This window comes from Primulina eburnea, chromosome 13 (genome assembly GCF_022965805.1).
Source record: "Primulina eburnea isolate SZY01 chromosome 13, ASM2296580v1, whole genome shotgun sequence".
Taxonomy (NCBI): domain Eukaryota; kingdom Viridiplantae; phylum Streptophyta; class Magnoliopsida; order Lamiales; family Gesneriaceae; genus Primulina; species Primulina eburnea.
This window is the reverse complement of record NC_133113.1, coordinates 1629515-1646839: the sequence shown is the minus strand read 5'-3', so window position 1 is coordinate 1646839 and position 17325 is coordinate 1629515. Positions and strand designations below refer to the sequence as shown.

Sequence of the window (17325 nt, the reverse complement as noted above, 5' to 3'; positions counted from 1 at the left end):
TTTACTGAAACCAAAGTCGTGGATTTCAGAAACATCGATTTTAGAAACGTAATCTAGTCTAGTAAAAAACAACATAATATTATTTGGTTCGTGACATGAAACAATAATTTATATAATAGTATAATACGATAATAATAATTCAAATTATTATAGAATTTGAGTCCGCGGGAGAAAACATAGATGTGGCCTGTTGTTCCTAAATCTAGGCCCCCAACCCAAGTCGTCCAAGTTCACAAGAAAGCTACGGGCTTGGCATTATCTTTTATTCCAAGTCCAATTGTATTAGGCCCAAAATTTGGAAGACCCGGCCCAATCCTAATTTTATCGAATCCAGTTATCTGCTAAACATTCGAGCTTACATGGCTAGAGCTAGGCCATTATTCGGAACCAGGGTTAGGTTTTTGTGAAGGAATTGGAAATCACAGTGGCGCTGAGGATGAAGAGACTGAATTGAACGTGATCACGTCGGAAAATGGAAGAGGGAAATTTGGGAATTGAAGAAACCAAGATTGAAGAAAAATGCGAACTTTTTCCTGTATTGGGTGGATTGAATGTGAATGTCGGCGGAGAAATCACTGAAATGAAGTCTTTAGAGGAGGTGGCAGCCGAAGATGGAGAAGAACAGGTTGTTTTGGAGAATCATTTGACCGCAGAGTCGGAAATCATGGAGGAGGCGGTAGCGGTGGCTGAGGTGGACGAGCCACTTAAGGTTGGGGAACATGTACTAGAAATGAAATCAGAGCAAGTATGTGAGAGAGTGGACGATGTTAACGTTGGAAAGAATGTAACTTGTGCAGGGGATGCGCAACTGTTTTCTGGGTGGCAGGCGGAGGCGAGAAGGGACGAAATTTCCGTGGACCAACGGGTCGGAATGAAAGAAGAGGAAAAAGTTATGGCCGTAGTTGATTCCAAGGTGGAATCAGTTGTTACTGACGTAGCCGAAACTGTTTCGGGTTCTCATTCCCAGACATCTGGGAGCGGCAATGATTTGCTAGAAGATAGGGAGGGGATGGAACCATGGAATGATAAATCGGGAAAGGAGTTGGAGGGGAAGATGAGTGAAGGAGAGAAGTTTACAGAACCGGGACTAGTGGAGGTGGGTAGTCTGACGTTAGAAAATGATCCGGATTTGATGGTGGCAAGTGATGCAAATGTTGTGGAGAAGATTGACTTAGCTGCCAATTGCTTGGGAGTTGAGACAGCCGAAACATCTTCTGATGTTGAAGAGGAAAAGGTTAGCTCCTTGATCTCCGAGGAAACACATGTCACAGATGTTAAAACAGGTATGGAGCTAATAACTGAGGTGAGCCCAGATATACTTGATGCCAGAGAAAATGTGCAGGTTCATGAGCTAGGTGATACGGAATATGCTGGTGTTGATGCTACAGATGAGCTTGCCAAGAGTAAAGAGTTAACTGCGGAGGAGGATATGATGTATGATGCGAAGATGCTGGAAGTTGAGAACACGAGTGTGGAAGTTGAGAAGGATTTCAAGTTAGATGTGTGCGCGACTGTGGTGGAAAATAGGGATGACATAATAGTACACGAGGATCTTGCTGCAGGAAACTGTAGAATTGAAACAGTGGAGGGATTGGATTCAGACTTTAGGAATGATGTACCCGAGGTTCATATGGAAGATGCTGAAGTGAAAACAGAGACAGCAGTGGATGTGGTGGCTGATGAAATTGCATGGGAAGACACAAAGTTTGAGACAAAGATAACTAGTAGCTCCACGTGTGATCCTTGTGAGGGGATGAATGATTCGTCAGCTGCAGTACAGGATGAAAACAATACACCTACTGCCGAGGAGGAGATAAGAACTCGAGACACTGAAATGGAGACAGAAACAGATGTGGTTGAATCTGGGAATGCATTCGGAGGGAAGCGGAAGAGAGGAAAGGTTTCTAAAAGTCCTTTGGTTTCTAAATACGCTGGAAAGGCCTCATCAAGGAAGACAGCTGAAGAAGACGTTTGCTTCATTTGCTTTGATGGTGGGGAGCTCGTGTTGTGTGATCGGAGGTAAGGTTTGAGGTGCGGGATTGAAATTTTCAATTTTGCTTAAGAAAGAGTTCCTTTATTTTTATTTAGTGTTTGCTGACTATCTAATTTTTCTCATCCATTACATTTCTTCCATTGTTTCTCAGAGGTTGCCCAAAGGCATATCATCCAACCTGTGTTAATCGAGACGAAGCTTTTTTCAGGTCGAAGGGTCGATGGAACTGTGGTATGTGTTTCTTTACGTCACCTCAAAACTCATGCACAAATTGATGATAGTTGATCCTTTTGTTGACGCTTTGAGGATTACAATTGCTTTTTATCTAAGCATCTGGAAACCAACCATTAATAGTTGTGTTATTCTAAGTAACTATAAAATTACTAAATTGGTTTGTATTAATTATCACTAGTTGCAAGCTGCTATGTCTGGTTGATCTGTTCATTCATGATAACCTGTTCGGTAACCTCATTAGGTTTTGGGTCTGTAATTTTAAAAAGGACTTTGCTTTCAATTCCAATTGAAATGGAAATACAGAATATTGATGCAGATTTTTAGCTTTAGATGGTTGCGTGTCAAATGTGTTAAGACTATCATAAGTATTATTATAGTGGTTCAATTTTGATCCCTCCTTCATGTGATGGACATACAGAGGGAATTTGATTTGGTGTCATTTTATCTTTCATCTGTTTCTCTGACAGACAATTACCCCTTTTTCTTCATATCCACCCGGACAAAATAAATCCTTCAGTTCAGTCTATTTTTCCCATTTTTAAGTTGCTCTAATTCCACTTATATATAACAATGTTTTCATAACCGAGCCGGTGATCGAACCGATTTACTTTATAAAAACGGTTCAACAAATTGGACCGGATAACCGTTATATTATATAAAAATAATAATATAATATAACAAGTAATATATTTTAAATTCTAAAGATCTTAAATATGTATATAAATAAATAATTCAAAATATATAATTATTTAAATTTAAAATCTTAACCATATACATATAATTAGGGGTGTGCAACTGTTTGGATAAACCGAAAAAACCGACCAAACCAATTTTTTTGAAAAATTCGGTTCGGTTAATTCGGTAGTTCGATTTTGAAATTTTAAAATCGGTTAATTCGATTTGGTTCGGTTTCAGTTTTAATTTTGTAAATTCAGTTAAACCGAATTAACTGATTTAGTATATATATTTAGTAAAAATAATTTGTATATGGGCTTTTAGAAATAAAACTAGAAGGAAGCCCAATTTTCATACATGTTCCAAACTTTTGAACCCAATATAATTGTCTGATCCTAACCTAATTCTGATTTCTGCTCTAACTAAAATTCTAAATTATCTTCCGCGTGAGATTCGGTGATCGTGTCTGTAATTTTCGTCTTCTTAATCGAAAAATCTTCAAGGTAAATACTGTGTGACATTGTGTTTGTGCGACTATGTTTTCTTGAGTCATGGAACTACTGCATTTTGTACTCGAATGGCATCCTTTATCGAATGTGTTCAAAGATTGGTCCCCGCATTAATTAGATGATATAAATAAAGGCATATCGCTTGTTATGTGTATGCTCACTTTTCAGCTGATAGCTTAGAGGTTTTTTGTTGTCAATTTGTATGTTAAAAGGATTTTAGTTTCAAAAGCATATTTGCACAATATAATAGCTGTAGTTCTACTCTAGAGTTCAAGGATTTTTTTAATAAAATCTCAAAATTATATTTTTCTACTTAAAATTTCGGTTATAACCGATTTTAAAATCGGTTCGATTTATTCGGTTTGTATATTTATTTTGGCCGGTTCATTTTTTGTAAAATTTAATCGGTTAAATTGGTTTTAGGGATTGCTACGTATAATAAAATATAACTGTATTTATATTTTTAGACAAAAAATAAATCAAAATGCGCTCCAATATTATCAAACTAATATTTTTAACAAAGTTCAAAATCCAAATATTTATATATATAACTAAAAATAAAATTTTAAATATAAGAAATAATTTTTTTTAAATAAAAATATAAGAAAATAATCAAATTAAAAAAATCTAAGAATCTTAAAAAAATTAAAATGTGACCACAACCGGTTCACCGGTTTGACCATTAAAAGAGTTTTTAGACTAGGTCCAGAACGGTTTTTAAATAAAAAATCTGTTATATTTACATTGTTGGCTGATGCTTAAGTGGGTTACTTTCGCCGCAAATATCAACTGGTAGAAATGGTGATAAAGACATACCTTGGGAATGATAAGAGTTATGGATGTCTGTGATAATTGATATGTTGCACCAACTAGAACTGTTCATTATATATTACCTTGCAAGTGTTCGGATCTTTCCTGAACACACTTCAACAAGTACGAGATCGATGCGCTAAGGATTTAATCCTAAGCTTTGCACCGTCGTCAAAGCTTTCTAATCCAGCAGCACGGAATTGATATTGACTATAGCGGAATTTAATGCAAAAAGTACCACAACTGAACGTGCAAATGTAGTCCGCAATCAAGTAAATATAAAAACTAACCAAGGTAAATATATTCTAGGGTTTAAAATTCACCTTGGCTACTTCTAACATCAAGGATGCCCAATATTGTTTGCATCCCAGGTTTTTATCACATAATATTTTGGTAAGAAAGAAAAGGGATGCTTTCGCTTTATTGGAATGAATTACACATGTTAGATTGACCTCTTAAATCTCTGTCTATGTGCAGTATAGTTTACAAACATAATTTAAACATTGAATTGATAATAAAATTCATTTACAACTTGAGTAACTTCTGCAATGGAGAGTGATCTCTATTAAATTCCTATTTTCATAAATAACAATCCCATGTCTTCAGTTAAAGGTCTTAATCCACAAAAGGTTAACTTAGGACGAACCATGCAACAAACCACCTGTCCCGTTTGTCCCTGTTTGACCCTGTAACACTATATGTGTGAGATAGGAGCATGTTTATGATGTCTAGGCTTGTGTGCCCTTTGCTATTTGCAGTTTTAGGTGGAATGGACGTGAAATATGATTTCAAAATCTTTCTATTCAATTTGATCCAAGAAATGCCTTAGTTTGTCTTTTTATGCCTCTTCTAACGGCCACAATGGTGGGGTCGGCGTAGTATTCTGCTTCAACTTATGTTTATCTTAATCTGAATTTGAAGCCTATATAGTGTTCCACTCTCATATTGTGCTTTTCTTGTTTTCAGGCTGGCATATGTGTAGCATTTGCGAGAAGAATGCCCTCTTTATGTGCTACACATGTACATTCTCATTGTGCAAGAAATGTAGTAAAGATGCGGTTATCTTATGTGTCAGAGGAAATAAAGGTTTTTGTGAGACCTGCATGAAAACCGTCATGCTAATTGAGAACGTTGAACAGGAAAACAATGATGTATGTACTTTCTCTCCCTCTCTTCTAATGGTTTGGTTGATATGATATGTTAGTTTCAAGTCGGACAGGTTACTAGTGGCATTTTTTTCCCAAAGTTGAATATTGACCTTATGTTGTTCTATGAGTAACCTGTTTGTTGTCCCAGTGTATTTATCTTGAACTGGAAGATGATTCACGCAAACTGGTCTGTAAATCTGAAGTTTCTATTATTTTGACTCAAGGTTTTATTTTAGGTTTTCTTTTGCAGCTATAATTTTTTTTGCTTATAGTTATATTTTTCACTTGACTGGCTTATTGGAATTTTTTGTTTCCATTTGCCAGACATCCAAATCTGGCTTAAACTTAAGGGAGACATATTTGCTTTTTCTTGTCAGCCAAATGTGAGCATATGATTTTTGTACACAATCCCCAAGTATCTCAAAGATTGTCTTATTTTGAACTAGACTAATTAGTCGTTTAACTGGAATATGTTATGAGTGTTTTAGATTTGAGCTGGACCAGATTAACTCAATTATGTTGTTAGATTTATTTATTGTTCGCATTTGAGCATTGGCTTCTTACTTTCTTTTGTTTTGATGTCAGATTTTAGTCCTTATATAGCACCTTTATGTTCAGTTTCTAGATAAAGTGTACATTAACTAATTTGGCCCATTTCCTGTCCCTGAATCATTGTGATCTATGTTTGGACATATTCTGAATGTTATATTGTGGCCCTTCTTGACTGATACAGGCTCTAACAAGTTTCGATGATAAAGGTAGCTGGGAGTATCTCTTCAAGGATTACTACACCGAATTGAAATCTAAGCTGTCACTTTCATCGGTTGAGGTCACAGAGGCTAAAAACCCATGGAAGGGAAAAGATACGTTGTCTGGTCCCAGTAAACAAGAATCATCGGATGCCCAGGCTAATGGCGTTGATGAAGGATCTGGTTCAGAAGAGTCTGTTGAGAATCTGAAAACTATTAAATCTAAAAGAAAAAGGAAAGGGAAAAAATCGAAATCCCTCACCAAAGAAAAGGATTTGGTGAGGGCTGGTGTTACAACTGGGGGCAAAGGTGTTGCGTCATCAGCCAACTCTGAGTGGGCATCAAAAGAGCTACTTGAATTTGTTTCACACATGAAAAATGGTGATGCATCTGTGCTCTCCCAGTTTGATGTACAAGGTCTTTTGCTTGAGTATATAAAAAGAAACAAACTACGTGATCCTCGCCGGAAAAGTCAAATCATATGTGATGCAAGACTCGAAGTTTTATTTGGGAAACCTCGAGTTGGGCATTTTGAAATGTTAAAACTTCTGGAATCTCATTTTCCTCTTAGAGATGAGCAGAATGATGATGTTGAAGGAAGTATTGTTGACACCGAAAATAACCAGTTAGATATGGCGGGCAATACCGACCATCTGACCAAGGGTGTGAAAGATAGGAAACACAAAACACGCAAAAAAGGTCGTCTTCGGGGGCCACAGTCTAATCTTGATGATTATGCAGCTATTGACACGCACAACATTAGCTTAATTTACCTGCGAAGAAAATTGATGGAGGACTTGCTTGAGGATGTGGAGAAGTATCATGATAAGGTTATCGGGATGTTTGTTCGGATAAGGATTTCCAGTAGTAGTCAAAAACAAGACTTGTACAGATTAGTGCAAGTTGTAGGTAAGAACTTTCTATTTGTATGTTACCACTGTTATGTAAGAACTTTATCTTTGTTATGTAACCACTGTACAGCTAGTATTGTTTCTAAGTTCTGTTTGAGCTTTGACTATTTTCACCATAGTAGCTATCAGCTCCTTAATATGCACCCCCTCGAATAAAAAACAGTAAAAGTGAATTATATTTGTATTTCATCTGCAGGCACGAGCACGGCAAAGGAACCATACAAAATTGGTAAAAAGACCACCAACATTGTGTTGGAGATACTAAATCTAGACAAGACCGAAGTCACATCAATTGATACAATCTCAAATCAGGATTTCACTGAGGTGATTGCATCTACCATAGAGCCTCCAATACCTCTGTTTACGAGAAAATTTCTTATGTCATCTACATAGCATTCCCCACCCCCAAGTTTGTCCCCCACTCCCCCAATCTCTGACGTGATTTATCAATGTACTTTAAAATGCAATCTAGTAAAAGTTCTAGTTGAAATTATTGGATGTATTTGATATGCACTGGGTAACTATCATGCACTAGTCGGTCACTCAGTCTTATTGAAATTAAGCTGTGATGTTATAAACTATGTTCAGATTTTCGAAATCTCAAGTTAAATCGATTTTAGAAGTCAATCACATATCGTGATTTGTTCAACTTTTACAGGAGGAATGCAAACGCCTGCGCCAGAGTATCAACTGTGGACTGATCAGCAGGCTGACTGTGGTAAGTGTTTGCATACCTCTAGAGAATTTCTTGTTTTTGCCGCACTCTTGGATAACGATAATTGTGGTTTGCAGGGTGAAATTCTTGACAAGACCATGGAAATTCAGGAGGCCAGAGTTAATGATGTGTGTTTGTTTCCTGTTCTTTTGAAATTGTTCTGTTTATGGAAATTATAATGGATGTTAAAAAAATATATCTTTAACCCTTCTTTCTTCCTAAAATAACCGGGAATGAAAGTTTTGGTACTCATGTATGATGGAAACGCTGAGCGACTTGTTCTGGTCTTAACAGTGTAACTGTATATTTATTTGAAGAATCTCAACTATATGCTTTACATGTTAGAGTAAAATCTAACTTTTATTGAAAATATGATATTTTTTTTTGGAAGATAAGAAAATATGAGTTTCTGAATACCCTTTTTAAAAATACTTTTCAAATTGTGTAAAAACAGAAGCACTTTTCATGTTTGGATATAATAGTGAAAATAAACTTATTAAGAAGCAGAAGCCACATTTTCTGTCTCTGAAAATTGCTGTTCCAAGAATTATTTAAATCAACTTCCGCATTCAACATTATAAATAATCTTATAAAAAGTGTTTTTAAGTCTATTCTTTTGAACACTCTTATTCTGGAATATGTCCTAGTTTCGGTTCTTACTGGTCTTTTATTAAGGAGGTTTTGCCTATTAATCTAGACTTGCTACTTATAACCCTCTGATTGTGCACTTAGAAAATTCTCCCTGACTTTGTTTTTATTTGATAATTTCTAATTTAGGCAATTCGGCCTGTTTGATTATATTAATAAACTGCCGCATCCTATTTAGCGCCAAGACTATATTCAGTTCTGGTCTCCTGGACAAAAGACTATATTTAGTTCTGGTCATCTGGACAAAAATCTAGGGGTTTGTTTTGTTAACAATTTACAAAAGAAGGGGTTTGATATCTGTCAGTCACTTGAGGGATGGGGAGAGGGTAAATTCTAGAAGGAAAATACAAATAACTTGGTATGGCGGCTGGGATATGACTTGCATCATATTCTGCCTGTTAGCGAGAATGGACTCTATATGGGGAAAGGATGGGTGAATTGGCATTGAGATGGCAAAATATGTCTTAATGAGAAGGGTAGTGTAAATGCTGGCTCGAGGGCTGCATGATTTAAGTGTCTTTGGTCTTTTTTCTTTAATTTGTTTGTTAAACTATCATTTTAAATGTCAACTGACACGGTACCCTTTCATTGATGCCCATTGCCCGTGTACATTTTTTATTCTTATATGATATTTGAAATCCTGAACTGATATCTCCTGGTTTGTTTATTTACTTTTCTCCTTGTGGATGAAGAGTTCCATATGTTAGGTCATTTTTATCTAGTGAAGCGTATTTCTTTGTGGTAACTTACAGTGGCTGGAGTCAGAGTCTTTGCGGCTCAGTCATCTCCGTGATCGAGCAAGTGATTTAGGACGTCGGAAAGAATATCCTTTTTTTCCTTTTGATCGATTAAATAATTTAGTTCACTTTTTGCCTGTCATGTTGAGTCTTAAGTCTGTAGAAGTGTGAATAATTTTTTTGCAGCTATGCAACGCATGCAGCTAAAAGATTTACTCTGCTTGTGAGTTATTTAGATTATTGGCAACCATTTGCAATTCCTGTATATCAACAAATATACGTATGCAGAGCTAGACAATAGTAGATATACTCTGTTTGAAGTTTGTTTTTCATAGCACGGAGAAGGTGGAAATCGGTTAGAACTGTCACTTTTTTTGTCAAATTTTTTAATGAAATGAGATCATCTATCAATGCAAACTCTAAAACTTGTCATTTAATCCAATGGTTAATATGAGTGCTGTTAGGCAGATATTAAGCATGTGGATTTCATATGCTATATATGACTGAAAGTGACAAGTTAGCCTTGACTTGTTTCCACGCTCAGAGAGTGTGTGGAAAAGTTACACGTTTTGAAGACCCCTGAAGAGCGTCGTCGCAAACTGAAGGAAATTCCTGAAATACATGCTGATCCGAAGATGGATCCAAGTTATGAATCTGATGAGAATGACCTTGAAACTAAAGATATTAGACGAGGTTTTCTTCCTTTCCACAACTAGTGGTGTGAATACTGTAACCTTTACCTGGTCCTAGCTGTTTATGTAAAATGATTTGCTGTATACAGATGATTTCTTGAGATCTAGAGGTTCCAGTTTTAGCAGGAGAGAGAGCGGCCTTGTCTCTCCTGGAAATGACACTTCTGTAAGGGGTGGTGCAGGAAAAGTTTCAAGCAAGGACAGGGAATTGAGCAGAAATCTGTCTCGTAATAATTTTTCTGGCAATGCTACTCATAGTGGTGAGATGGTAAACGAAATTTCTTGGAATTTAGAAGCCCGAAAAGATGCACAAGATTCCAAATATTTGGAGAACCTGAGTTCTAATTCTGCCTCTTCCGACAGAGGCAAGTGCAATGTGTCCCGAAGTGAATCACTTGCTGGTGTTTCATCAGTAACCTCAGAAGCATCTCTCTCAGTCAGGATTGCGGAAACTTCAACTATAATAAATGAAACAGAAAAGATGTGGCATTATCAAGATCCTTCAGGAAAAGTTCAAGGGCCCTTTTCTATGATGCAATTACGTAAATGGAGCAACACAGGTTACTTTCCTACTGATCTGAAGATCTGGAAAATTACAGATAATCAAGAAGACTCCATACTTATGGCTGATGCGCTGGAAGGTAAGTTCAAGAAAGAGAAACCAGTTGTTGACAATGTTTTTCCATCAGCTGATACCCTCCAGAGTCTACCCATCTCGACCAGCCATTTTGATCGGGCTTCTGGAACATCCTTACTCCATATTAAGAATAGAACTAGTTTCGATCAAAGCCCCGTGTCACACACAAAATTGTCTTCTGAAAAATGGACTGGAAATGATATATCCAACTTACCATCTCCTACTCCTAAACAAAGTAATGCAGCATGGACAGGAGGAGAAGGTGGCGGTCTCATCAGTGCTAATCCATCGCGAAGTGTTGAGAGAACTAATATTGGGCCTCGTTCTGTTGCTGATGCATCGGTTTTGAATACTATTGTCCAGTCTAGCACCACTTTTAGCCCAACACCTAATTCACAAGTATTTCAGGCGCGTCCGGCAAACTCTTTTTGTTTTCAGTCGACCACAACAAACGAAGGGGGGATACCACGAAGAGAGAGTGTACCGCATGCGATACAGATGCATGGCCATCACTCGACCATGGTCCACCAAGTTGTCAGTCAAAGTTCTTTAATTGAAACTCAGGTTATTGGTGGCTCGGCCCAGCCTCAACCTCAACCTCAACCTCCTAATTATGGTTGGGTTGCGCCGAACATGCAGAATTATGCTGCAAATTTCTCAAATTTAAATACCAATGCTGCATCTCAACCTGAATATCAGATGCCAGCTCAAAGTATTCAACCGAACATATATCCTCCTGCCGTGCCCGATGGTACTAACTCTGACAGGGGTACTCCACATGCGAACGCTGGCATGGGATGGGGGGATCCCTCACCGGCAAACACAAATATGTACAGAGGACCACCTATGCAACCCACAGTCAATACAAATTCCAGTTGGATTGCTCCCGCTGGAAATGCTGGGGCTAATATTCCAGGACCGGTGCAGGCTCTGGGTCCCGGTTGGGTTGCTCCGCCTGTTCCGGTTCAAGGTTCAATACCTGGGAATGGGTGGGGCCCACCGAGTGCTAATCCGGGAGCACCCGCTCCTGTTCAAGGGCCTGCACAAGTAAATACAAACCAAGGATGGGGTGCTGCACCGCAAGGGAACCAGGGTTTGTGGGTGGGCCCACAGAACTACGGCGGTGATCAGTTTTCGGGACATCATAATGATCAGGGTCGAGATCCTGGTTTCGTTGGTGGCAGACCTTGGAAGAGGCAGTCGTCATACGGTGGTGGCGGCCCCAGAGGTTCTTTTAATAAGCGAGAAATGATGTGTCCATACTACGCAAATGGTCGATGTAGGAAGGGAGCACATTGCGATCTTCGGCATAACTAACTGAAACAAATTCATAGAGTTTGGGTAGTTTATGATTTTGTATAGTCATTTGATGTTAAATTAAAGTTGTAGACTAACTTTTAGCAGCACAGACCGACCAATTGGGATTGTTAGAAAATGGTAACTTTGTGCAGTATGTATGAATTACTATTTTCTGCTATGCGACTTTGCTGTTTTTGGTCCCATTTTCTGAAATTTAAGGTGGCAGATTAAAAAATTCAAGCCGCCACTCGTAAATCAAAGATGTATACTCGAGCAAAAATAAATTTAAAAATTCAGAATCATCCTACCTGATCGCCGAACTCTGAATTTGTTTTTGTTTTAAAATCTTAAAGCATAAACCTCAAAAAACAGACAAAATTAAAACAAATCAGCCACTTATTATTTTTAAAAGAATTGTTGTTGGAGTATGCGTATTTGATTTAGAATTTTCACCAAATTAGTTGTTTGTTAATTATTTTCTCTTATTTTATTTACCATAATTTGGTTAAGTTTTTTTAATTATTATTATTATTATTATTATTATTATTATTATTATTTTACCGAATTTTTCATTTAATTTTATGCCACAATAATTGAATTAGGAGACTATTGTAAAAAAAAATTATATGTTTGTCCTTTTAGTTTTTTTAGGTCTAGGTCACATAGAGGATAAGATTAGTGAGAGACCAATAACGCTCTAAATCCGACATATTTTATATCGACATGTTAATGGAAGGATGATAACGAGGGGTAGACATGGACAGATGAGAAGTATGGACAATTGACTGACATGATTCTTACTCAAAATGTTAGAAATTTCTTAACAAAATCATGTTTCTACACATTTATGGACATGATAAATAATATGCGGAAGCAGATCGAGCGTTACCTTCGGCCATTAAATGATTTGTAAGATTTTTGATTTCCTTCGATTGAAGCTTTCTAAGCATTCCAACTCTCTTTGGAGATAGTGTATTTTGTTCTTATGAAATATGTGCTTAGGACCTCAATCACCGCTATTTATAGGCATTTCTCATATTATCGATGAGTTTATCGGGAGCTCGAGAGTCAAAAAAAGAGGCGTATGCGTGTCTCAATTTTCTAAAGTAGAGGCGGTTTGTACCGTTTGTAAAAAATGTAGGCTATGACCATCACTATTTCCTTCACGTCTTTCAATCTTTTGATATATACGTGTAATTTTTCTTACATTCTCCTACTTGACCCATATATTTGGCTGATCAACAATTTCTTGTTGTTCTTCATTACCAACTTGATCAACTGGATTTTAATCAGCGATTTGTGGAACTTCAGTAATCGGTTGTCTAACACTCATTTAGTCTTGAGGGCGTGAATAACGACTTATCTATCATTTGAATAAGAGGGTTGTGAATTAATGTGATCTTTCTCAAAACTATGTCATTGATTGATCATTCCACTAATCAAGTCATTCTCAAGAAATTTTGGATTTCTTGATTCCACAATTCTAATGTTGACATGAACAATAGAATTTGTACCTTTTGATTTTTCGGCATACACAATGAAATATTCACTTATAGTTATTGAGTCCAGTTTCTTTTCATGTGGGTTGTAAACTTTTGTTTCAAAAGGACAACCCCAAACGTGTAGATGTTGCAAACTCGGATTCCAACCTTTTAATAATTCAAATGGTGTCTTTCAGACAACCTTAGTTGGAACTCGGTTTAATATATACACAATTGTCTTAAGAGCTTCAGTCCACAAGGATTTAGGAAGTTTGGAGCTACTAAACATGCTCTACACCATGTCCAATAATGTTCGGTTTCTTCTTTCAGCTACACCGTTTTGGTCTGGAGAACCAGACATAGTATATTGGGCAACAATCCCATGTTCTTGGAGAAAATTTCCAAACGGACCAGGTTCATGTCCATTCTCAATGTATCTACCGTAATATTATCCATCTCTATCAGTTCCCACGATCTTAATTTATTTATCACATTGCTTCTCCACTTTAGCAATGAAAACCTTAAAGGCATCCATTGCTTCATTTTTGTTATGAAGCATGTAGAAAAACATGTATTGTGAGTAATCATCAATGAAAGAGATGAAGTATTTCGGACTTTGCATGTCCATATCTGGACAACATATATTTGAATGTATAATTTCTAATATTTTTGTACTCCTCTTAGCACCTTTTTTATACTTATTGGTCTGTTTTCTCTTCATGCAGTCCACACAAGTCTCAAAATTAGTAAAATCTAAAGTACTAAATACTTCATCATTTACTAATCTTTTAATTATCTCTATGGAGATGTATCCCAATATCTGATACCATAGTATAGAGGAATATTCATTTATAACATATCTTTTGATACCTCTTTGAACATGTATAGTTGTGTTATTATTTTGTAAAGAAATAGAGAAAAGACAATCAATCATTGTACTATTTTCAACAATATATGATTTATAAAATAAATTTTTTGATTTATCCAAAAACTGGAAGAAATAACCAATAGGTATAATATTTGAAATTGAAATTAAATTCATAGAAAAACTTGAAAATATAAAATGTATTTACCAATTTCAAATAAAAGCATTATCCAATATAAAATAGCAAGTCACAATAGCCTCCACGTGCGAAGACATCTTGTTTCCTGAATAGATATTCTGCTCATTTCCTTGAGGTTTCCTTTGACTTTAAAGACCCTGCAAGGTATTTGTAACATGAATTGTAGAACCAGAATCAATACACTATTTGTTATAAATTATATTAGATTCACAACATACAAATGAAATAGGAATACCTTTCTTTTCAAGACAATCCTTAAATTTGTTGCAGTCCTTCTTCATGTGTCATGTTATTTTACAGAAGAAACACTTAGATTCTTTCTTGATATCAATTTCGAGTGGAGTTACACAGCCCAGTCCCGCATCTGCATGGCCCGTGCCTACGTGACTGCAGAGTGGGTCCTTGTAGAAATTACTTCGTATTCGTCATCGCTTTATGAAAATGATTAACCTAAGTTGCTATAGAAGTTCATTTTAGCCCATTATAAACTCATTTTAAATTTTTAATTTTTATCATTTACGACAAGAGATATCACAATCACCCCTCTTTCAGAATACGACGTCATCGTCGTGGCCTGACCCATCAATCCACCAGCACCGAGAATCTAGAGGTGACTCCTACGAATATACCTGACTAGTCAATCCATTTAGATAAGGTTTAAGTCGAACTTTTGGCTTGCTACAAGCTGGTTAGGTGAATCCATGGTGGGCCATCATTGAATTTGATTCGTATGTATAAGGAAAAATAAGGTTCAAGAAGTGGCTTCAGTCATGTACGCTTTTCCTCATAGGTTCAAGATGTGGCTCTCATGCACGTAGCACTTTGCCACACATAGCACTTATTTCCCGGTGTTCTTTGCTGGTGACCATCCAAATACCATTCTACTACGCCCCGAGATCATAGCACTTTGTTTTCATGCACGTAGCACTTTGCCCCGCATGTCACATTTCATATCAGAAAAACTTGCATGTTGCATAACTACATAAAAATATAATATGCTTGTTATGTTTAAAAATCCTGAGATAATATCATGTTTTATCAATGTAAATCATGTTTTAAAAATCTAGTGACATAAAATTTGTCTGTGGACTAAAATTTTAATTTAGTAAGATTTTTTTTGGAACTTTATGATAAAACTATCAAAATATTTTCCCTTAACTCTTGTGGGTAAGTTAAGAAAAATATAATTTTGATATTTTAACTTAATTAGTTATATAAATATAACAAAAATCTTTGTGGGTAAAATTTATTATGTTTATATAATTAATTACAATTGATGTCCATTATGTGATCCAAATCCACTTAATACATAATTTTTCATAATTAAGGATGTTGTGACTATTCTTTAATTATTTAAAATTATATGGTTCACAGAACAAAATTTTGGCTTTACTTAATGCTTTATATAATAATTATTTAGTGACACAATTAACATTTTCCAAGAGTGCTCTCAAGAAATTAGGTAGGGCTAAGACCCTTTAAATATCTAACTCCTAGACAGAGCAAGATTCATCAGGGAGACCAGTGGCAAGTCAAGACGATTTAAACTGATCAATGAAGAACTCTTTCAGATCATGTTTTCTCACCTTATAATTATTATTTAATTTAATTATACATATTTATGTGAATCTTTATAAGCCAAATTTTTTTATTAAACAACTTTATATTCACATTTTTACTTGATATGTTCATTTAAAATTCTAAATAATTTTATTTAATTTAATATGAACATAATGTAAATTTTAATGTTATGAAATCTCATATTAAAATCATAAAAAATAATATTCCACTTAATATTGTATGTATATACATAAACAATAAATTATACATACAAAAACAAAATAAATATATTTATACACAAATTATACAAAAACTTTTAGAACTATTTTTAATTTATACCAATTATTTTTTATATACAAATTATACAAAAACTTTTAGATACATGCACGTTACTTTGCATTATTCAATACATGCAAGTCTTCATCTTCTAAAATTATTTTTCTTCTTCTGAATTTAATTTCCTGTGATTTATTTCAATTTTTGAAAGATATAATTTCCTTTAATTGACTTCATTTTTTCCAACTATTCTTTATTAATAATTTACTTTCTTTCACTTTAAATTTGTATTTTATCCATTATTATGTAAGGTGCATGAATCGGTAATATGAGAAAGAGGAGAATATTGTGAATCATAATTCATTTGAACGATCTTAGTTTGAAATTTATGGATTTCAAATGCAAACATTTGTAACTTCTAAATTTCATTTATTTACCATGAAAATTTGCTCGATTGAATATAGATAAATATTTTACAACGTACTTTACCTGTTATTTCACATTTCATTATCTATTTAAAATAATTAAGTTTGAAATTCAACACACACTGGACCTTGTACAAGCTTTAGACATTATATTAATCTAACAATTACCAAGGCCAAGAGGAGATTTTCACCGCTGGCTTACAGGTGGTGATGTCTTATGTGATATGCGAGTTAATAGTGCAATGAGTTTCTGGCTATAGCAAGAATTTTTTTTAGGGAAATGTGTTTTCCTAATTGTACATACAATGATACTATTATTATCCAAAGAAATATCACATTTTATCGAATTCATTTGCAATTCTCGATATATGCCAAAGGCTGCAGATTCGTGATATATGAGTTGAAGAAACTGTACTTTACGTTAACCATAACTTAAGGATCTTGCAGGCACTATCAGTGATACCTATAAGATCATGAGGTGATGCAACTAGACGCTCTTACTATGATCCAATGAGTGTAATCATACTTGAATTCTGATATCTTGATCAAAGGGTTGATGAAAAAAATTAAGCTAATAAGGATAAACTCGAATAACAATAAATTTTGAATCACAATGAAGTTGTGAACCCACAGCTAGTTGTATACCTGAACCATTGAGGGTTACATAAGTATCATATTGTGTATTCCTATTGAGATAGTCATATTCAAGGAGTTGAATTTGACAACTATATTTTGATGGAGATCAAACAGATTGCTTACAAA

The 17325-nt window shown here is 35.4% G+C and overlaps 1 protein-coding gene across 1 annotated transcript; it reads left to right on the top strand.

The window, feature by feature from the left end:
• Positions 1 to 367: 367 nt before the first annotated feature.
• On the top strand, positions 368 to 11960 carry LOC140809272 (zinc finger CCCH domain-containing protein 19-like). Its single transcript, XM_073166849.1, has 10 exons — positions 368 to 2019; positions 2145 to 2224; positions 5188 to 5372; positions 6103 to 7027; positions 7226 to 7353; positions 7688 to 7747; positions 7822 to 7872; positions 9145 to 9215; positions 9668 to 9822; positions 9911 to 11960. The coding sequence occupies exons 1-10, from the start codon at positions 473 to 475 to the stop codon at positions 11773 to 11775; spliced, it is 5067 nt and encodes a 1688-aa protein (XP_073022950.1). The 5' UTR covers positions 368 to 472; the 3' UTR covers positions 11776 to 11960.
• Positions 11961 to 17325: the final 5365 nt, after the last annotated feature.

Bases quoted from the DNA above. Each gene is read 5' to 3' on its own strand.
- LOC140809272 (XM_073166849.1), top strand. From the start codon at position 473: ATGGAAGAGGGAAATTTGGGAATTGAAGAAACCAAGATTGAAGAAAAA. The intron at 2,020-2,144 runs GTAAGGTTTGAG...ATTGTTTCTCAG, and splicing joins CTCGTGTTGTGTGATCGGAG to AGGTTGCCCAAAGGCATATC. The intron at 7,748-7,821 runs GTAAGTGTTTGC...TGTGGTTTGCAG, and splicing joins TGATCAGCAGGCTGACTGTG to GGTGAAATTCTTGACAAGAC.